Below are 24129 nucleotides of genomic sequence, written 5' to 3'. Positions count from 1 at the left end.
GTCATACAATAAAGCCCCTCAGAAAGTCTTATTGTTTTACTTTAAAAATACCCATCTTTGGATAGGACTATGAACTATGCTTCATCCTGGTTTATACAAAATCAACAATAATATACACCATCATTTTTTAATCTGTCTAAGAAAGAAAAACTGTTATGTGTATCTGTTGTATAATGCTAACCTGCCTTTTTTTCTAAATCCTGTTCTAAAATTGGAGAAAATATGCTTTTCTATCTTGGAAAGATAAGATAGTCATACATTTATTTTTAGAACTTGGAGACCATCCTCTAATAGTTTTTTCTCCCCTCAGGTATATTCTTTCCAAACCTTTGGAATTTTAATAACTCCCAGAACTCATATTAGTTCTCTGTATGGCATATCTTTCTCTTTTCAATCCAACATATGTGTTTCCAGATTCAAAGATAATTTCTTCTTAAAACTCTTCTCACAAAATCCTAGGAGGGATTCTTTTCTCTTTTGTACTCCTCTGGCTTTTTGAAATCCTGTAAACATCCTTCTGTAGTGCTCACACATAGCACTGTAATTATTATTTCTAGGTCTGCCTCAGCAGTAAATTGTAAACTTGTCGAAAGATGATTATGTCCCTAGAGCTTAGCCTGACACGCAAAGCATCGTACACACTCAAATATTTGTTACCATCATTATAAATAAAGGTAATATAATAATGTTTGGGTAACTCACCCAGTTTCAAAAAAAAAAAAAAACTCTTTTTTAACATCCATTTCAGAGAGACAAAAGGAGATAGAAACTTGTTCATTAACTTTTTTTTAACCATTGAAAAAAATCTGCACTGTGTCACATTCTATCAAGAGAGGATTGAGTTTGTACCACCCATAGCCAAAAATATAACACTTAACATAATTGAAATAGATGTATATAAGTTCAAATTCCAGCTTGTCCAATAACTATCTTGCTATCTTCAGGGACATTAATTTTCTCTACCTTATTTCTTCATCTCTAAAAAAATTAAACAAAGAATTGTACAGTTGGGTCTCATTATTCTTAAAAGTTATATTCTGTAAAATTATAGCAAACACTAAACAAATACTGAGTCATTGTTTCCAGGGTAAATACAGGATTAGATTTCTTTAAGAGTTTGGTCACAAAATTTTTATCAGCTGATCATAATGACTTTGTTTTATGTGTGCTCCTACTAAAATACACCTAATTTAACTCATATTATTGATATAGATTGAACTCAATCATTATACCTCATTCCAAAAAAAGTTTATCTGACACATGTATTTTCTCTGTAATACATGTAATACTCTGTAATAATTTTCTCACATAACAGGCTTCTTGTTCATAGGTTCATTGGATAGCCCTTTATCTAACACTATGTTGGAGCCATTTTAAAATAGCAAAATTACAAAAAGAAAAAATAAAGCAAAAAGAATTATGAAAAAATTGGTATTAAGTAAACCACAAAAGGGCACTTGTCTGCAGGATGAGCACTGAAACAAAAAGACAACAGGACATTGCCATGTTAGAGCTCAGCTGGAAGTGTGTGCATGGGACAACTGAAATTGTCTACCACTCAGCACATGTCCATGATTTACCATAATAAGGGTGAGCTTTGATTTGGAAATTATAAATAAATGTTAGCAAGAAAATAAATTAATATAACGTATACAGAACCTGTGAATGATTAAGTTTGGCTATATCTGTTTTCCAGGGTTTTGTGAAGCTTAGAAACAATACATGTTAAATACATCATGATCCCATATATTTGTTAATCCAACATTTGTTAATGGCCTGACATATAGTATACTGGCCATAGTGACTATTGCCAGTATTTTAATTTTAATTCTTAATATAAAAGTAAAAGATGGGACATTGCTCTCAAGCTACTTACAATATCATGAGAGAAAAAAATAGCTTAAAGTGAGGCTAGATTTTGGTAATAAAGAAGAGAGATTTGAGTACAGTATGTTCTACTTTTAGGAATTTTAGCAATTTATAGGTCAGGAATACAGCAGGAAATAAAGAATTCATGGGAACATTAGGACTTCAGATAGAATTTTGAGAAGCAAGCTATGCACAGAAACACTCAATAAATAATCAGGCTGAACAATCAAAAGCACAGAAGTAGTGTGTGCATGGAAAATTCACAAACATAGGTTTGTGAGAAATCAGACGTTTATTGGAAAATGCAGGTCATGGGTGAATGCCAAAAAGAAGACTTTGAACTTGATTCTGTATGAACAAGATTACTAAATATAAATGTAACTTTTGGAAAGGTGGTTGGCAGAAGTAGATAATACAGATTCTTGAGGAAAGGAACAGTGTTGGGGAAGGATGGATTAGTCCATGGGGTTGCATTGGTAGTGATCTAGAAGTAAGAAAGGAAGAAATCATGTCTTAGGGACAGTAGGTTGGAAAGCAGGGACAGAAATCTCTTAAATGAAAGATAGGCCCTCAGGGCAATTTATATTTGGGGAATAAAAAAATAAAATATTTGAAAGGATGCAAATGCAGAGATATCCACAGAGACTTATAGTGTGCTGAGCCCTTCAAACTCATCTGAGTGTAGGAACCATTCTCTCTCCTCTGGCCTTTTTCTGCTCCTAAACACTTCTGTTGGTCTCACTCAGTGTTTTCTGGTTTTTTTTTTTTTTAACTGTGGACCACCCTAAAACACACCATTTACATAAATATATAACCGAAAATTACATTTTACAAAAATAGTGTTTACTATGTGTAGTATACTGGTATTTTCTATTCTTTTCTATTTCATTAAGAAAAGTTAGCTATGACCTTCTAAACATTTATTTATTTGTCATGTTTCATACATTTGACATTTCATAATGCATATAACATGCTTTGATCATATTACCCCCTTATCATATAGCCATCCTTTATCCATCCCCCTGACCTCCCTCAAGTCTCCATTTTCTAAGTTCCAAATAATCACCCTTATACTTGCATGTCTTTTTCAAAAAAAACCTAGATTCCACATACAAGAGTAAACACATGATATTTATCTTATTTCACTTAACATGACAATCCCCAGTCCCAAGGCCTTTACCTTAAGCCACTCACCAGCCCTTTTTTGTGGTAGGTTTTTTCTAGGTAGGGTCTCACAGAACTATTTTCCTGGGCTGGCTTCAAACTGAAATCCTCCTGATCTCTACCTCCTGAGTAGCTAGGATTAGGGCATGAACCACCAGCACCTAGCTTATTTTTTCTTTTTTATACTTTCTTTTTGTCATTATTGTACTAAGGTATATTGTGATACTTACAAAAATTCTTACAATATGTCATAATTGAATTGACCCCCTCCATCATTCTCCATATCTCACAGTTCTGAAGGCTCAAAGTCCAAGATCTAATTCTCAGAGGATTTGGTTTTGTTTGAGTAGAAGATGACAATCTTCCCTCATTATCTGTTCATGGTGCACACACATCCCTGATGTCTCTGTGTGTTCTAATCTCTTCTTATAAGAGCACCAGTCAGATTGGATTAGGGCCCATCCTATTGCCCTCTTTTTAACTTATTTCTCACCTTAACAGATCTATTTCCAAATAAAGTCCTATCTGAGTTACTGGGGAGGGAGATAATTAGCCCACAATGGGGACTGTTGAAGAACTGTGAGGATTTCCCTTTATTGAAGAGATGTATGCAGGCTGCTGCCTGCAGTATCTCAGGATAAACCTGTCATGTGTGCCTGCCTCTGTCACAAGGTTGGCCTCAGGTGGTATGACAGGCCTGCCCAAACATGAGGGACTAGTCTTTACCTCATTTCTCACTTAAGCATCCCATCTGAATTTGATAATGATTTTGCAACTGAGTTTTTGTAACAGTGTCTTCTCTGCTAGGCTGTCTATGGGAGAATAATTATACAGCATATTGTACTATATAGGTATCACTTATATTTTTAAATGAGGACTGGAAAGTAGTACTCAGCTCATGCCCCAAAAACTGAAGATGGATTGGATGGTTTCCATCACTTAGACTTACCCATCTACTGCATCTGAAAGCAGACTCACTCTGCCACCTCTTGCTGGAGTCCTTGTTCCTAAACTTAGCACAAAGATTTGGTAGTATTGTCTAAAACATTGTCCATTCATGCTGTTCAGAAACTCTACAAGTCAAACTGTCTGACACCATGGCAGAGCAAGGAGTTTTGCATGAAACACAGCCAGTGATTCTTGGAGCAACATCTTACAGTTTTTGAAATGAGTCAATGCTTCTGTGAGATTGTGACCACAGTCCAGCCCTGTGGTCAGGAGCCCTGTGACCACAACTCTCTGCTCAGGTTGTCCTGCCTGTTGCAAGTCCCTCTACTGGCCTTGGTACAGCAGTCCTTCAGATGAGCCCTTGCTTTTTATTTCCTGGTTTTCTAGTGGCTCTATTTCATAATATAGAAATATATATATTTCATAATATAGAATAATGGCTCTTAATTATATTCTCTTTAAATTTGGCCCATGACACCTATTGGGGGCATTTGGGATGATAACTTCCTGACTTCCTCAATCCTTGGTAGCTTCTAATTGCCACTGGCCAATGAATATGCTTCTTGGATATTTATTCTCTACAAAAGATCTAACCCATGGAATTCTTTGTGTCCCAATTACCTGTAAGTTATTTTTGACAATTCAACTGTTACACTCTTGAAGAATTGTTTAGTTTTAAAAAATAGAAGAACCTTTAGATGATTTTTACAATAATGTTGCTTGAACTCAATTTCACTTCCATATACTTTCTTCAATAGGAGACTAAGAAGTAGGATACAAGAAATCTGTGTGGTCCATCCTTAGTCTAAATTGTGGGTGTCTTCATGGTTTTCTGTATTGCATAGTAAAATGAGAGTCACTTTATTATATCTTGACCTCTTTGGAGGTTTGAACATGTCTGTCTCTGAACCTCACCAGTAGAGTATCTTCTTTCTGAGTTTAGTTTATTCTATAACATGTCACTCCTCCTTCTCTTCCTCCCTCCTCATCTCTCCCACTGATTACTTTTCCTATTGATATTTCCTCCAGTGTTTCAACCTTGACTTTCCCATTCAACTCAATTCCTGGTAATCTTATTCTTTATCTCAAATGGCTCCAGTTTTCAACTACAATTATTCAAAAATATTTTGTCTTTTGAGATTTATACTTGTAGTTAAACCTATCTCCTGACCTTCTTCTCTTATACTGCAGATCCTTCATACTCAGTATGACCAAAACTAAGGCACTTTCTGTCTTCCCAACCCAACTATTTCTAATGTGAGATTTGGTATATTTAACCGCATTATCATGCTACATAACCTGAGCAAGGAACCAAAGATGAGTCTTTGGACCTTTGGTTCTAGACTTTCCTGTCTGTTGAATCTGTCATCTTGCAATTTAATTAAAACAAAAACTATCATCTCTAGCCTCAGTAATTAAAAGTACTTTATGACTTCCCTTTTTTTTCCCTGTGCTTCATTTTCTATCCAATGACCAAAGCTAGATTTTGGTTTTTGTAAACTAAATTTGTCCAAAAACCACTGTGAAATGAAAGTTCCTTTTTATCTGACCCATATCTCTTTTCATCCTGTAGGAAAATTCTCCTCCTTCCCCATCCAAATTCCTGTTGGAGGATTTTCTTTGTTTCTTAAATTTGCTAGATTGCCCTTTAGCAGTGGAATTTATACTTTTTCTTTCCACTTTTTTTGGGGGAGAATTCTGCTTCTCAGATCTTCCCATGACTGTCTCCTCAAATTCTGGTCTCAGCTCAAATGTCACCTCTTCAGAAAGGTCTTTCCAACCTAAAGTAGTCTCTATCTCTCTCTCTCTCTCCCTTCCTGACCCAACCCACTCATTCTGTTTCTATAACCTATTATATTTTTGACTCAGCCTTAATCCATTTGTGCTGTTATACCAAAACACTTGATGTTATTGCCTCTTCCCAAGGGGAGAAATGTCTTGCCTTCACATAGCAGAAGGCAGAAAGGCAAGCTAGCCAAATACTGCCTGAAAAGTCTTACAAGAGCCTTAATCCTATTTACAAGGGGTGATGTTCATGGCCTGATTACCTATAAAAGACATAGCCTGATAATGCCATCACATTGGCAATATCTACATTTTGGCAGCAACAAACTCACACCATTGCAATCACTATATGAAATCTTTTCTCTGGTGCTGGGAGTACACTGCTAGGCAGTGAGTTACACTCCCAGCCCTGAAATCATCTTTTTTTTTTTTTTTTTAGAAACTGTGGAATTTTAATTTTTTTAATTTGTCATATTATTGTTGTACAGGAGGTACATTGTGACATTTGTAAAATTCTTAAAATATATCATAGTTGACTTTACCCCACAATCATTCTCTTTTATCCCCTTCTCCCCCATTGCTGGAATAGTTTCAATATGTTTCAATTTTCTGTTTTATACATGAATACATAATATTTCCACTTCATTCAGCCTCCTTAACCCTTTTCTTATATCTCACATGCACACACACTGATACCAGTCTCCAGACAGAAACTGTTTTACCTTCCTGCTCTCCATTTTTGAAAAAAGGCATGTTTGTTTGTTTAGGATAGCTCTACAGGGAGTTTTCTTGTGACATTTCTATGTATATATGTATGATAACTTGAATTGGTTCATGCCCTCTATTTTTCTCCTTTCTATCTTAGTCCCCTTCTTATGGTGATTTCAACAGATTTAAATATTCTGTATTCACTCTAGTATATAAAATACACCACCTATATTCACCATCTTAACTTCCTTCTTTTACCCTTTCTCTCCCAATATTGACCTCTCCTTAGCATGACCTGTTTTTTAAAATATTGTGTGTATTTGCATTGTGTCTATCTCCCTCATATAAGAGAAAACAGGTAGTCATTGTCTTTCTGAGCCTGGCTTACTTCACTTAACATGATATCCTCCAATTGCATTCATTTACCTTTACACCTCAGGGTTTCATTCTTTCTTATGGCTGAATAAAACTCCATTGTACATATACAGCACATTTTCTTAATCCATTCATCAGTTGTGGGGCATCTTGGCTGTTTCCATAGCTTAGCTATTGTGAATAATGCTGCAGTGAACATGGTCGTGCAGATGCCTTTGTTGTAACTTGACCTACATTCCTTCAAGTATATCCCCAGGAGTGGTATTACTGGATTATACAGCAGTTCTATTTTTAGCTTTTTGAGGAGCCTCTGTACTGTTTTCCATAGTCATTATACTAACTTAATTGAAGCAGCAATAAAGAGTCTCCCAAAAAAGAAAAATCCAGGACCTGACAGATTCGCTGCTAAATTCTACCAGACCTTTAAAGAAGAAATAATGCTAACTCTCTTCAAATTTTTCCATGAAATAGAAAGGGAAGGAACACTGCCAAAATCATTCTATCAAGCCAGCATTATACTCATCCCCAAACTGGACAAGGACACACACACCCACATACAAACACCAACAAGAGAGAGAAAGAGAATTACAGGCCAATCTCTTTAATGAACATAGATACAAAAATCCTAAATAAAATAATGGCAAACCAAATTCAACAACGTATCAAAAAGATCATGCACCATGATCAACTGGGTTTCATCCCAGGGATTCAAGGATGGTTCAACATACATCATTTAAGGTAATATGACGTATTAACAAAGCAAAGACATTGACCACAGAATTATCTCAATAGATGCAGAAAAAGCCTTTGACAAAATTTCAACATCCTTTCATGAAAAAGCTCTGATTAAACTAGGAATAGAAAGAATGTACCTCAACATAGTAAAGGCTATCTATGACAAGCCTATAGCCAACATCATACTCAATGGAGAGAAACTGAAACCATTTCCTCTAAAGTCAGGAACAAGACAAGAGAGTCTACTCTCTCTACTCTTATTCAACATAGTCTTGGAATTCCTAGCTACAGCAAAAAGACAGGAAGAAGAAATAAAAGGAATTCAAATAGGAAAGGAAGAAGTCAAGCTATGCCTATTTGTAGATGACATGATCTTATACCCGAAATCATTTTTTTTAATTTAATTACTTACTGCCTTTCTTCACTCATTTAGATTGTAAGTTCCATGAGAGTAAAAACTCTCATAGATTTCATTCAATCTGTTAAACAGCACTTAAAACAATACCAAATATAGAGGAATCATTCAATAAGTACTTCTTTGTGCTTGCTCCTTTCCTTTTCTTTTCTTTTGTTTACTATTTTGAGACATAGTCTCACTATGTATCCCAGGTTAGTATTGAATTCACAATCTTTCTGCCTCTGCCTCGTAAGTGTTGGGAGTACAGTTATGGATGCCACCAGTAATAAATTCTTCTTGAATGAGAAAATACACTTTTGCTTCCCCAGTATTTTCCATCTTTCCTTACCTTTCTCTTTCCACATTAACTTCTCTCCCTTAGGCCTTCATAATTGCTACCCTGGACTATGGATAAAGCATTTCTAGTGATGCTCTTTTCTCCAGTCTTTTTTGCTTGCCAAAGCTCCCCTCACTTTGCTATCTGGTTAGAAAAGAAACTGTTTGGTAGAAAATAAGCTGTGTTTATGGAAGAGAAAGCCCTTTCCTTTGTTGTTATTGCCTCTAAACCTAAAGACCAGGTTTGAACATCTACAGCTGTTTCTTTCTTCATTAGTTAGGCCTTCTGAATTCTCAAAAGTGTGCATATATGCTTAAGGATGACCTTGGACTTCAGAGTGCTATTTAAAATAGGAAGAGTTTGATTCTATATTTACTCACTATAACTGGTTTTCTTGTCTGTGAAAATAAGTGTCAGTTTCATTATCTGGACATATTGAAGACCGTGGTGGCACCAAGGTATCACTAGCATAGAAGGGTATTGAATTGGAAAGGAGGGTCCAACTTAGGTCAAAAATATTTATTGTTTTTAAAATTCCATCAATGTTTAGTCTATTGCCTCATATGTAGTATGTCTGCAATCAGTTTTAAATATTTGAATATATGCATTTTAAAGCACCTTGTTCTATGCTCTGGACACAAAAGTGAGCAAAATAGAAATAATCACAACTAAATTGAAGGCTGTTAGTGAAAAAACCCTAATCAATCATTTTATAAACGAACCATGATTGCAAATTGTGATGTTCTTCAAAAGAAGACTGTACAGTTCAAAGTGAGACAGAGAAAATATGCAGATCCTGTATAGTTAGGCATAGTAGTGATCTGATGAGGCCTTTATGAGGAAATTCCATATAAATATAGACTTAGATAAGGTAGGATTACCCAAGTAATGAATAGGAAGTAGAACAACCCAAGAAAGGCAGCAGCATGTAGATAGGTCTACAGGTAGGGCTAGAGATAGTATGGGAGGCATGAAGAAATCTGATGAGCCTGGAGCATAGAGAGTATGGAGCAGGATGGCAGAAGGTGAAGAGGAAGCGATGAGAACAGGCTCTGTCACATGTGGTTTTGCAGACATCAGTTGACCTTGAGATTAGAGATTATTGACCTATCTGATGCTCTGCTTCCTTATCCCAATGACTTGTCCCTAAATCCTTCTTTAGCCTTTAAACCTTTCTTAGGGTTATCCCTATACTTCTAGTCATGAACAATAAAATTTGTCACATCTTCAGCTCTGTAGTATTAAATGTTGGCCTACATCTAGTCTTTGTCCCCTGATGTCATTTTGTTGCTGGGTTAAAATGGAGAACACATTTCCTATGATTCAGATAGCTCAAATCACTTCTAACACACCCTACAATTTAACTTTCATGCAAAGAAAATTTGCAAACTGCTAAATACTAAGACATGATTTAATATAGTGATATAAAATATATAATCCATAAGAAATCCTCCAAGTGAAAGCCAATATAAGTAAAGCAAGTCATTATTGACTGCTTTCCATGAACTGAAATGTCTCTTAAAGCTAAATCTAGGACCTACATTATGACAGTCATAGAAGCACCTGTGCTTCTTTTTGTAACATGCATTTACTTTACTGATTTTCATACCTCCTGCAAAGAAAAGTACAGTCATACCCGTTTGACCTTTGTGTTATACAAACATTTGGCACAGTTATTTCTCACTGATTAGGTGTCTAATAATCACTATACTGAAAATACCTCCAAAAACACATTTTTAAAAATGAGATATTCCTGTTGAATAAATTATAGACCCAGAAGTTAGTGGTGAATCAGAATTCTGTGCTGTACATATTGCACAGAAAAGAGGAGACATTAAAAGGGAGTAGGAGAGAGTGCCACTGGTTGTGAAAGTCTGTATCAACATTATAGATGCATATTTGCTATAATGTAACTATAAGTACAAATCATGCTATTAGTCATAAAAAAGATAACCCAGAGGGAATGAAATCATAAATCCTTATATAGCATCACTTTCCATGCACCAGGAGCTATATTAAGAATTAACTCCTAAGGCTGGAGGTGTGGTTCAAGTGAGAGAGCACCTGGTTTGTGAATGCTTTCTTTGCAAACTCTAATCCCTATGTTAAAACCCCAGTCTCCCCAACCTTGCCACACACACATAAAAGAATTAACTCCTACTTTCACAGTAGCTCTGCCAGATGGCAAATATTATCCTTCTGTTACAGATTAGAGAAGAAAGGCCATACAGGTGTACACCATTTACCCAGGCCCATACAGTTAATAATCATTGGAGAAAATTTTAATTCATGTCTGCTAACCTCAATCTCCAAGCGACTCTGACTCTGCCAAGGACATTTTCTCTTTCAAATTAATCTGATTCCAAGGAATCAGGGCTGACTTTTTAAAAAGCAGAAAATCAAAACCAACTATCTGATGCATTTCAGGGACCGACCAAACTGATCTAAACCACATCACAAGAGGGGAATTATCACCATTATTAGGGCTCTGAAAGAACTCTGGGTAATAGTGGCTCTGCTGCCATTAAAGCAGCTTCAGACTTTGCTCAAAAATTCATTCAAGTGGTGTGAGCTGTTCTGAGTCTTCTCTTCAAAACCCTGTCCTGTTTGCTCTGTTCTGTTCCATCAGTCTGATCTTTGAACCAAAGTCAAAATGAATAAATATATATGTATATACACTACATATCTGTAGGTATATCTATAGGTGTATATGTATAATTAATATTAGCATACGTATTTTTCAATGCATATGAGTCATGTCAGAGTAGAATCATCTCAACCAATGGTATTCGCTATCCATGATGCACTGAATTTGCAACTTATTTCCTTTAATTTAGCACTTTCTTATCTATCTTCATTTACATGTGCTCTAGATACCCTTATGAGCAGGAAAGATTCAGTTTCCTACAAATGCCCCACACTAATTTAGACAGTCAGGTTTAACTCACTGTGCACCTACATGACCTTCATTAATTAGATAACTACTCTTGATTACTCTGAAATCCAGTCAACAATTAGATCACAGAACTTTATTCTGTACTACCTTCTACTCTAATTCTAAAAAGTCCCATTTTTTGGCCTTGAAATGAGTACAAAATGTTTCTTATACTCTCTGGTTTGTTTAATATTTATGTTAATAATTCATCTTTTATGGCTGCCCTTTGGTGATTTAAAAAGCTGCACTCTGAATTTATTATTTTCATCGAGCAATTGTGTGTGTGCAGTGGCCTTCATGTTCAGCAAGAAGTCACTGACCCACTGTCAGGAAAACATTCTTTGTGAAATGCTTTTCTTGAAATGGAGATGCATTTGCACAAATTGCTTCCAATCTCTCGGTGTGTCTTTTTAGCAGCAGCATGTATTTTGTATGAAAGCTGTCAAGGTTAAGATGCAGACCAAGGTCATGGACCTCAGCATACCTCTGTAGCAGGCACAGGGACAAAACTTGCAACTTTTGCCTCATTAGCACCATGCCCCCTACTGAGTTAACCAGCCATAGGCAATTGGAGAACTCTGAAGGTTAATTCTTTCTGCCCATAGGTAGAGTTACAGCTCAATGGACTAAGTCTTTAAAATGCTAACACTCCAAGCAAAAAATTTTAAGTGGAAAAAATGGTTGATAGTACAGAAAGGTTAAACAAGTTAAAAACGGGTCTAAAACAGACTTGCAAGTTTTTCAAGAGTTGCATAAAATACTCTGGAACTTTTGTAGAGGTTATGACTCAAAACATGTTTCACCTATGTAATTGCCAGCCACTATTAAAATAAATAGCACAAAATAGGGCAATTAAATATAGATACTAGCGACTTCAAACCACAAGAATAGAGGAAATGAGGCAGCTTTGTTTTTCATCTAAAAACACCCAGGTGAATTTATTTGGAATTAGAGCAAATACTTGTTTTGAAGAGCTAGAAGGGAAGAAGAGAGATGAGACTAAAACGTTGTTTCCCTCTCTGACCTCTAGGGAGTCCTGTCCTAAGCTAATGTAGCAATGCAAGGTGATGCTCCAACTAAATTACTAAATTGGATTCTGAGGACACAACCAAGCAACCACCATCTATATAGCTTAAGACCAAGGCTTCACTTGACACTTCTTAGGTCTCCTGTGACCCCCACCAAAGACACTGGTCATGTTTAGCAGGCACTCCTGCTTTTCCTTTTCTGGCTCTTGTGTTTTAATGTTGCGGCGTAATATGAACGAGTGGAAAAGTCTCAAGTGTGAAGTGAGCACTAACCAAGCTGGACAGAATGCTACCTGTCAATGTTTCCATGGTGAATGAAAACGTCAAATGTTCTTGTCTTCATGGAAAGGAAAATCGAAAAAGACATTTCGGTATTTCTAGATGAAGCGAAAACCAATAGGTCTTCAGCAATTAGCCAGAGACGAGAAAGATGACAAGAATTTGGAATTTTAATGGGAACATATTTTGTGTCTATTCATTTCTCCATATTAGCTTATTGTCAAAAGTCAGAGGTAAAGAACTAGAGCCTGACTCAAATGGTAGAGCACCTCCTAGCAAGTATGAGTCCCTGAGTTCAACCTCCAGTACTGCAAACAAACAAACAAACAAAAAACTAAGCATTAAGCATTTATCATGTGCTCTTTGCTAGGAACATAGACATTTTTATTTAATATTTTCAATAATTAGTTGTAAAGGGCTGGTAGAGTGGCTAAAATGGTAGAGTGCCTGCCTAGCAAGCATGAGGCCCTGAGTTCAAACCCCAGAACCTCAAAAAAAAATTTTTTTTTAAATTGGGCTGGGGGTGTAGCTCAGTGGTTAAGTGTTTGCCTAGTATGCACAAGGCCCTGAGTTTGATCCCCAGTACCACACACACACACACACACACAAAAATTAGTTGTAAAGCCAAAAGTAAAAGAGCTAGGAAGTTCCAACTTCTTAGTTGCCATAGTTCCAACTGAGAGAACCTATCTTATTCCAGATATGCCCATAGTCCATGGTCTCACTATAATTTTCTTTGAAACTATCATAAAAGTAGCAGTCATGGTTCACGATTAACAAGTTATAATAGGACAAATACAGGTAACTTTCATTCCAGAAGGAATAAAACCTATTTGTAAAGAATTATTATACAATGGCATTTCAGGGTAGAATATGGAGACCGTAATGAAACAAATAATTGTGGGTCCTGCCTGGGGGGTGGCAGAGGTTGGTACTGGTGGAAGGAAGGAGGAGGTGGAAAAAGGTTATGGAAGGGTGAATATTATGCAAATACTGTATACACATGTATGTAAATGGAAAATCGTATCTGCTGAAACTATTTTAGGAAGGGGGTTGGGGAGAATGCAGAATGGTGTAGGGGATGAATTTAAGTATGATATATTTGATATAGTGTAAGAACTTTCGTAAATGCAACAATGTACCCCCACCCAGCACAACAATAAAAAAAAAAAAAAGAAAGTGGTATAAATAGAAAAAAGTATTAAACCTATTCTGATTACTTCTGGGGGTGAAGATATAAAGTTATGTAGAAATCCTGGAATTGCCACGCTGAAAAGGACTCCCCAGAAATCTAGAATATGTTAGGGTTATAAAGCAATATTACAAAGTGTTTCTGTCTTTACCACATAATTATCCCAAATGGGTGTTGTCAGAAATTATGTTCTCTCATGTAATACTAAACTTTTATCTAATTTAATTTGCAGAACTTCTTTCAGATAGTTAGCAACCTTCTAGATGAAGAAAACAAGGAAAAATGGGAAGATGCACAACAGGTAAGGTTGGGATCATTTTAGAGCTTACAGTGCAGCTGGCTCAATGAAACATTAAAAAATGAGGAAATTAATGGTCTGCTCCTCTAAGAACATAAAAGGATTTTTAAGTCATTCTAAATGATAAAATAGTGATTTCAGAGAAAACAGGTGATTTTTTATAATATCAGACTGTGAGAGGAATAATGATTTTACATGTGAAAAAAGTTAAGTTGGTTTCAATAATTTGTAACTTTAAGGAAGAAATAACTATTTGCCTTAACAATTCATTTCCCTCCTACCTACAGACAATGGGTAAAACAATAAGTCTAAATGGATATATCACAAAATTATATGGTATTTATTGACAAGTAAAATTATTTGTATTTAATCCAACACTAAATAAAATCTGGATCATATATATAGATGTGCATTTTTATTCAAAATTAAGGCTTGAGAAGTTTTTTAAGCTCTATTAAAAAACTTTATTCTGGTTTTTCTTTCTGTTCTATCCTATCAGTGCAGCAGGTCACCTTGGTTTAGCTATGGATTTACATTGCCTTGCGTTGTCATTTATGCCATACTAATTGACATATGAGTACTAAGATATTTCCCCTAAACTACAGAAAAAGTGAGTTACTGGTCAAGAAAGGAGGAATCATCAAATTATGTCTTTAAATTAAAATAGAAATTTAACTTAACTGAATTTTAAACTTCTTTAATTTTTCTATTTGATCCTTATTCAAAGTCCCTAGAGTAGGGAATCTTGAAAAAAGACTGAATATTTACTAAGATACAGGTGAACCATCTACCTATTTTCCTTTTATTTTCCCATTCTGGGCTTTTAGGAGTAAAACATGCCCCTTTTTCGCATTATGACAAGAGCTCTAAAAATAGTCCAGTGTGGTCCACTTCGTTATCAGGTACAAATTCTGTGCTTCTGGCCATAGTAAGGAAAATATTCACCCTAGTTTAAGACTCTGATCTGTCTTTTTCTACTAGCGTGAATTATACGCTTGTCCTTGGCCTCACCTAGAGGATAAACTCATTCATTCACTATAAGAAAGTGGTGTCTTTCCCTAGAATACAGCTGCAGAGGCTAAGTGCTTCTTTCTAGAATGCTGGAGACCATTAATTATGGGTATATTTAGAACAAATGCATGATACCCTATTTAAAACAAGGCTGCAATTAATTACATGGCTTTTTTTTTTAAACTAGGAGCTCACAACTTGAAAAAGTAGTGAATGGTTGCAGAATTCACATCAATGGAAAATCATAAATCCATATCTATTTAGTTGTGATATGGGATTAGCTCTATTGTCATTTAAAAAATATTTTTTTTCAGTGGTAGTAACCCTTATTGCTGTTCTTAAAATGACTATTAGAAATTTAAAAAAAAAAAACTATTTTGTAGCTTTTCCTAAAACATGGTATGTAATTATACCATGTGCTAAATGGGCCTCCAGGTTCGTGGCACAAAAAGTGGACTTCTTAAAATTTACCAAACATAATCCTTGTGAATCCTTTATCTTATTTTAGAGGGATAGATTCAATAAAAGAAATACAAAATAGAGTTCCAAGCAGACTTAGAAAACTAGCTAAGTATAAAATGGTGGACATATGAAGGTTTTTGCAAACCAAAAGTACCCTTTGTCCAAAAAACACAGCCAGCTCAGAACTCATTAGCTTCCCATCAACCCCAGCTATGCATGATAAAACTGTTTCGATAAAGCATCCTACTAAAAATGTAGCATGCTAAAGTAAAAAAGGGCAGAGCTTTTTATAGAGCACTGCTTTATGCACCACACTGTGGTTGAAGTTGACATGTCCATTTTAGTGAGGTATTTATGCTCCATATTTCATCATTGTACTGAAAATCCAGTCTAGAGCTGGAGTGGCATACTGTAGCCATTTTGCCAAATCCAGCCTGGCACCTATTTTGTAAGTGATACTTCAGAAAACAGCCACACAAGGACAAAGTTGACTTGTTCCAACAGAGATCCCCATGATCTGAAATGCTTAGTGTTTTCTGTTAAGACTCCTTGCAGAAAAATTTTCCAACCCCTGCTCTATAACATTTGACTACTATTGAGGAAATTCAATTCAAAACAAAATCTTCTCACATCCTAAAAAGCCATTCAACAACATGGAAGAGAAAGAAAAGGGTTCTAACACTGAACAAGCATTAAACCAGAATGTGAAGTATATAGGCAATCCACTAAGACAAAAGAAACCTCGCCCTTTTAGAGAGCCAAACAGGTACAACTGCTTATGTGTTCTCAAGATAAACAGTAACTAGTTCTGGAGTAAAGGGATCTTTATAGCACCATTTGCCACACTTAAATTCCATTGATAATTGGGAGCGAGTGTCCTGTTATTGATTTTTAACCAAAGGAAAATAAACTTCCCCTATCTTTATGACTGGAGACAATTTTTCAATTTCAAGACAAACTCAGGTAGCCAGCCACTGAAGTTACCCCCACTATGGAAACTGAGAGACAAGAGAAACTATCTTCCCTGATGTTTATATTTCAAAGACAGACATTACTGGATCTTTAAGCTGGTAGGAGATTTTTTAGCTTTTAAATATTTTACATACATTTCAAAGAGACAGCAAAAGATCTTAACAATTACAAGGTTTCTAAAGTAAATCCTCTAAGGGAGAGTGACAGGGAGTCTATTCCCAACAAGAGTGATTAAGCCTCTCAATTTAAATTTGTATTTCTGCCTACACATACACATACTCATGCACACACACACACACCTACACAAGAAAAAGGAAAATACAGTAGTAGCAGGAAGCTTTAGAGGTGAGAGAAATTTTTGCACATTTTTAGCAAAGGGATGATGGACTTCATCACATTTATCATCATATGTAATGACTGAAAATATAGGTAAAAAAAAACAACATTTAGTCCCCCAAATCTTGCTGAAGTTAAAAAAAAAACTGCAGCTATCTATGACCTATGTTTCAAAGTGTAATATCTTCATGGCTTCCAGTATGTGTGAACGAATGTTGTGGATTATTTTAAATGAACACAGGCACAAGCCCCTACTAATTCACTGTGTCTACAACCTGCCCTGCTCATCCTTTCTTCCTCCCATTCCAGTCCCTTCCAGCTCTTACTGTATGCTTTCCTGCTGATGAGTGTCTCTTCCAGTTTTGCACTGGCCCTTTGCAAATACAAAACAACTAGAACCCTCTAATCCACTTAATTTTTCATAGCTAGACCATGCAGTGGTGCTGAATAGCTATAAGAAATGAACCTAACTTCGAAAGACTTTCTGCTCTGAGGTGCTTATATAAAGCAGGCGGACTGTAAAAGCTGTATGGGTTACACGTGCTAAAATTCATGTGACCTTTTAATGCCCCTCACATTCCATGTACTTTGAGTTATTGCCTGTGTAAGGCGTCTTTAAGAAAATACACATCCATTTGTCCTGCATCAGGCACCATGATGTCGGGAAGTAGATAGCTCCGCCCAGTAGATAGGTACATATGTGGCTAGGTAGCTAGAAAGATAGGTGGATAATATATGATACAAATAGATGAGTAAATAAATAAGTTCCACCTCACACATTAGCGAGGAAACAATATGGCTCCAGCTCTGTTTTTTTTTCTCTTTATCAGTACTAGGTTTGAACTGAGGGCTTGCACTTGATAGGCAAGCACTCTACTGCTCTGAGCCACAGCTGCAGCCCTAAAACAATATGTCTTCAACTGTGTTTGACTTTCTTAAGGTTCTGATTTTCTTGCCTAAATTAAGTATAATAATTTCATACACTTGTATATGTACATGTGCATTATTAGAGCTATTATAATCCTAAAATCATTGCTAATGTTATTCACTCAATGACTATTATAATTGTTAGAAGTGTTTCTCCCAAGATATATATTGTGCAATAGATTTAATATTTATAAATATCCTCATGATATCAGTAATAGTTGATTTTTTCTTCCTATGTCACCCATAAGTATACTAAACTAAAAATGTAAAGAACCCAATTTCAGTGTTTGTTCTGTTATATTTAAGTAAGGGAAAGAGTCCATCAAAAATAAAGTCATGCTATTCCTGCATAGACCATCTGTTAGATATTTTGAGTTTCCTTAGATTTATGGAGGATTAATTAATTCATCATATCACTTCCAAAGTTCTTGCTGTGTGACACCTGGTGTCATTCCCAACTATTAATTTAAAAACTACAGCTGTTGCCAGTTGCAGACATTTCTTCAAATAAACCAAAGCCTTTTTTTTTTTACTTCATTATATAGAGTTCTTTTCACTACAGTTCTATGTGATATTATATGGAATTTTTATTCCATCTAACTTCTGCTTATTGTTTTAGATTTATCCAGGCTCAATAGAGTTAATGCAGGTGATTGAAGATTTTATACACATTGTTGGAATGGGAATGATGGACTTTCAGAATTCATACTTAATGACTGGAAATGTAGGTAAGAAATGGGATTTTTCCCCATGTCTTTCTAAAATTAAAAAAATTGCAAGTATCTGTACCATACGTGTTCAAAGGTAGTATCTTCAAGTATATGTGAATAAATGTATTATGGACACTGACTGTCTGGTTTTTAGATGGACCCATCCCCATGAAATTATGTACACACACACACACACACATATACATGCATACACACATTTTTTTTATTTTATCTGCATGCATTTGTATGAATATCCTTAGTCCTATGTATGTGTTTCTGCACAGTGTATGTAAAAGATAATACACACACATATATATATTCTTCTTTTTCTGTTTTCCAAGTGCCCATTGCTCAAATCTATTCTGAATGTACATACTGTAGTGATTTTGAAGAAACTGTGAATCTTCATTATCTTCTATGCATTGTTCATAAGAACAATGAATTACTTTCTCAGTAGGTGTCCCAAGCAGGTGCTGAATCTGTGTGGAACACAGCAGAATACCTGTCAGGGTCATGAGTGTGGTAGTACCGCTTGCCACTGAAGCTTTCCTAAATACCTTCAAGGACACAATGGATCGCTCAGATCCCTAAGTGAGTTCTGCAATGAAAAACACATGAAGTAAACTTGTACTTCTTCCTTTAGCTGCCTTTAATATTGTCTCTTACAATAGAGTGGAATTACACAGAGAAACCGAACCCACACACACTTTAGTTTGCTGCTGTAATTACATTGAGCCAACAACTGACTGTATTAATCATATGCCCTGTTTCTCAATGTAGTTCAAAATTGTCAAGAATGAAGAAATAGTCTTAATTATTATACACATTGATTTCATAACGGTTTACAGTTTCCTTGCTTCTTAAAATTTCCCCTCTAATATTACTGTGATTCAGAAAGATTTTTTTCATTTCTCATGCATTAATAGGCTTTACATAAAGACTACTGAACTATATGTAAAAAGTTTAAATATGTATGTTTTATCCCACATCCTTATTCAGAAATATTTAAAATTTATTTTCTAGCTCAGGAAGAGACCTACCTTAGTTAGTACCCTAGGATGGCTAAACCTTTACAGGATACATTTTTTTTTTTTTATGATTAAAGCTTTTGGTGGTTCATTTTACACTTGACTTCTTCTGAAGTGAGTACCTACATCCTATAGGTACGCATTTCATTGTAGGATGTCTCCCACCAGAGTGGCCTCACATTGTAAAGGGTTATAGCTAACTGCTGGTAATTGTTCAGTTGAGGAAAATATACCAGAAATGAGGAAAACCAGAAACTCTAAGAGAACATATTTCAAAAGTGTGTAGTATTTTGCTGCCCACATACCTTGTTCATACAGTACAAGGCCTCACCAGATCGACTGATGACTTTTTTATATATTACTTTTTCTTGTGCTTTGTGGCATTTACAAAAATTCTTACAATATATCAAATATATCATACTTGAATTCACCCCCTCCATCACTCTCCTTTGTCTCCCCATCCCCCCATTCCAATAACAGTTTCAGCAGGTATCATTCCTATATTTACATACATATATACGCAGTATTTACACCATATTCACCCTTCTACATCCTTTCCCTGAAACTTGCCCCCTTCCACTGATAACAACTCCCTCCCCCGCAAGGACCTAGTCTTCCCTCCTGTATTCAAATTAATGTAGCTATACAAAGAGTTTCCTTGTGACATTTCCATGTATATATGTATTATAACCCTAATTGGTTCATCTCTATTTTTGTTCATTCTACCTTTTGTTATGACAGTTTCAGCCACTGTAAAAATTCTATATTATTTTTTGTATAGAGAGTACATCAACCAATTTTACCTTCTTAGTTTCCTTCTTTTACCCTATCCCTCTCATATGTGACTTCCCCATAGTGTGATCTGTTTATCATAATATTACTGTATTTGTATTAGGTCTACAGTCCACATATGAGAGAAAACATGGCTTTCGGCCTTCTGAACCTGGCTAATTTCACTTAAGATGATGCTCTCCAGTTCCATCCTTTATACCTTTGTATAAAAATACCACATTTTAAAAAATCCATTCACCAGTAGTGGGGAATCTTGACTGTTTCTATAGCTTAGCTATTGTGAACAATGTTACAATAAATAGCAGGTGCCTTTGTTGTAACCTGAGTCACATTCCTTTGGGTATATCCCTAGGAATGGTATTGCTGGATCATACGGCAGATCTATTTTCACTTTTTTAAGGAGCCTCCATACTGTTTTCCATAGTGGTTGTGTTAATTTACATTCCCTCCATCAGTGTATGAGGGTTCCTTTTTCCCCACATCCTTGCCAACATTTCTTGTTTGTGTTCTTGATGGTAACCATTCTAACAGGAGTGAGGTGGAATCTTAATGTGGTTTTGATTTGCATTTTGTTTATGGCCAGAGATGGTGATCATTTTTTTTCTGTGATTTTTAGCCATTTGGATTTCTTCCTTTGAAAAAGCTCTGTTCAGTTCACTTGGTCATTAATTTTTTGGGAGTTTACTTTTTTGAACTCCCTGTATGTTCTAATTATCAGTCTGATCACCTTGTCAGATGCATAGCTGGCAAAGATTTTCTCCCATTCTGTGGGCAGTCTCTTCAATTTAGAAACCATTTTTTTTTCTTTTTTTTAGTACTTTCATAGCTTTATTCTTTTTTTATTATTATTCATTTATTCACATGTGCATACATTGTTTGGATCATTTCTCCCCCCGCCCCCCTCCCCCAGAAACCATTTCTTTTGTTATGCAGAAGCTTTTTAATTTCATGTAATCCCATTTGTCAATCCTTTCTCTTAGCTGCTGAGCCATTTGAGTTCTATTGAAGAAGTCATTGCCTATGTCTTTTGCTTCCAGTGTTTTCCCTGCTCTTCCCTGCACTACCTTCAAAATTTCAGGTCTGATATTCAGGTCCTTAATCGACTTTGAGTAGATATTGTACAGGGTGATTAACATGTCTCTAGTTTCAGTTTTCAGCAGGCAGATATCCAGTTTCCCCAGGAGGAGGCTGTCTTTTGGAACCTTTGTCAAAAAATCAAGTGTGCGTTACTGTGTGGATTTGTATTTGGGTCTTCTATTCTATTCCACTGGTCTTCATATCTGCTTTTGTGCCAGTACCATGTTGTTTTTATTGCTATGGCTTTATAGTATAGTTTGAAGTCGGGTATTGTGATACCTTCAGCATTGCTCTTTTTGCTGAGTATTGCCTTGGCTATTCACAGTCTCTTGTGTTTCCAAATGAACTTTAGGGGAGATTTTTCAATCTCTGTGATGAATGTCATTGGGATTTTGATGGGAATTGCTTGAACATTGCTTTTGGTAATACAGCCATTTTCATTATGTTGATTCCACCAATCTGTGAGCATGGAAGATCTCGCCATCTTCTGTAATCTTCTTCAATTTCTTGCTTCAATGGTTTATAGTTTTCCTTATAGAGGTCTTTCACAACCTTGTTATATTTATTCCTAGGTATTTAATTTTTTTGAGGCTATTGTAAATTGAATTGTTTCCTATATTCTTTCTCAAACTATTCATTATTGGTGAATAGCAAGGCTACTGTTTTTTGTAAATTAATTTTGTATACTACTACTTTGCTGAAGCTGTGTATGGTGTCTAGAAGTTTTTTGGTGGAGTTTTTCAGGTCTTTTAGGTATTTGATTATGTCATCTGAAAATAAGGATAGTTTGACTTCTTCCTTTCCTATTTGTATTCTTTTTATTTCTTCTTCCCATCTTATTACTCTGGCTAGGAGTAGCTAGGAACTCCAAGACTATATTGAATAAAAGTGGACAGAGTGGATACCCACCCTTGTCTTATTGCTGACTTTAGAGGAAATGGTTTCAGTTTTTCCCCATTTAGTATAATGTTGGCTATAGGCTTGTCATATATAGTCTTTTCATCATAGCTTTTATCATGAAAAGATGTTGAATTTTGTTGAAGGCTTTTTCTGCATCTATTTAGATGATCGAGTGAATTTTGTCTTTGCTTCTATTAATGTGCTGCCTAACATTTAATGATTAGCATATGGTGGAACCATCACCTGCATCCTTGGGATGAAACCAATTTGATCATGGTATATGATCTTTTCAATCTGCTGTTGAATTCGGTTTGCCATTATTTTATTGAGGATATTTGCATCTATGTTCATTAAAGAGATTGGCCTGTAATTCTTGGTTTTGTTGTTGTTGTTGTCATGTCTTTGTCTGGTTTGAGGTTGAATGTAATACTGGCTGTGTGGAATGAGTTTGGCAGTGTTCCTTCTCTTTCTATTTTGTGGGAAAGTTTACAGAGTATTGATATTAGTTCTTCTTTAAAGAAGAACTCTACTGTGGTAGAGTTCAGTGGAGAATCCCTCAGGTCTTAGACTTTTCTTTTCTGGAAGACTCTTTATTGCTGCTTCTAGTTCATTGCATGTTATAGATCTGTTTACATGACTAATATACATTTGGTTCAATTTTGGATGGTCATATGTATCCAGAAATTTGTCCATTTCTTCAGATTTTCCATTTATTTAGATATAGGTTTTCAAAGTAGTCCCTGATGATTCCCTGGATTTTCTTAGTGTTTATTGTTTTCTCCCCTTTTTTGTTTCTAATTTTATTAATCTCAGTCTTTTCACTCTTCATTTTTGTCAGATTTGTCATGGGGTTTGTCAATCTTTTTTATTTTTTCAAGGAACAATCTTTTGGCTTCGTTGATTCCTTGTATTTTTTTTTCTTTTGGTCTCTATTGTATTAATTTCAGCCCTGAGTTTTATTATTTCTCTCCTTCTGCTTGTTCTTGTTTTTCTAGGAGTTTGAGATGTAGTATTGTGTCATTTATTTAGAGATCTTTCTGTGTTTTTAATATATGCACTCATGGCTCAAAACTTTCACCTTAGGACTGCTTTTGCTGTGTCTTATAGGTTCTGATAGGTTGTGCTTTCATTTTCATTAAATTCCAAGAACTTTTTGATTTCCTCCCTTATTTCTTCTATGACCCAGTGATCATTGAGCAATGTGTTGTTCAGTCTCCAGTTGTTTACATGTTTTCTGCTGCTACTTTTGTTTTTGAATTCTACTTTTATTCTACTGTGGTCAGACAATATGCAGGGGGGTATTTTAATCTTCTTATATTTGTTGATACTTGCTTTGTGATCTTAGTAAGATATGATCTGTTTTGGAGAAAATTCCATGGGCTGCTGAGAAGAATATATATTGTGCTGTTGCAGGATGGAATATTCTGTAGCTGTCTATCAGGTCCATTAGACCTATGGTGTCATTCAATTCTAGTGTTTCTTTGTGGTTTTTTTTGTCTGGATGACCTATCTATTGATAATAGAGGAGTCTTGAAGTCTCCCACCACCACTGTGTTAAGTCCAACTTCTTTTTCTCTTCTAATTTAGGTTGGAAGTCCACTTTATCAATATGAGTATTGTTACTCCTGCCTGTATTGGGAAGCCATTAGCTTGGTAAATCTTCTTCCACCTTTTCACCCTAAGATACTATTTGTTTCTGCCTATAATGTGGGTTTCTTGTAGACAACAGATTGTCATGTCTTCCTTTGTAATCTAGTTTGCCAATCAGTGTCTTTGATGGAGTTGAGTCATTAACATTTGATATTTATATATTGAGAGGTATTTGATGACTCCTGCCATTTAGTTGTTTTTGTTTAAGGATTTG

The 24129-nt window shown here is 35.6% G+C and overlaps 1 protein-coding gene across 6 annotated transcripts in view; it reads left to right on the top strand.

Moving 5' to 3' along the window:
* Adgrb3 (adhesion G protein-coupled receptor B3) overlaps positions 1–24129 on the top strand; it is a 721663-nt gene that overhangs the window by 349121 nt on the left and 348413 nt on the right. For all 6 annotated transcript variants that reach the window (XM_074080490.1, XM_074080476.1, XM_020162286.2 and 3 more), the window contains 2 exons: positions 13985–14053; positions 18378–18486. In XM_074080490.1, the coding sequence (XP_073936591.1) occupies positions 13985–14053; positions 18378–18486 (178 nt within the window). The remainder of the gene's footprint in view (positions 1–13984; positions 14054–18377; positions 18487–24129) is intronic.

The sequence above is a fragment of the Castor canadensis genome, chromosome 1 (assembly GCF_047511655.1).
Source record: "Castor canadensis chromosome 1, mCasCan1.hap1v2, whole genome shotgun sequence".
Taxonomy (NCBI): Eukaryota; Metazoa; Chordata; class Mammalia; order Rodentia; family Castoridae; genus Castor; species Castor canadensis.
The sequence above is the reverse complement of the archived record's forward strand: the minus strand, read 5'-3'. Positions and strand labels throughout refer to the sequence as shown.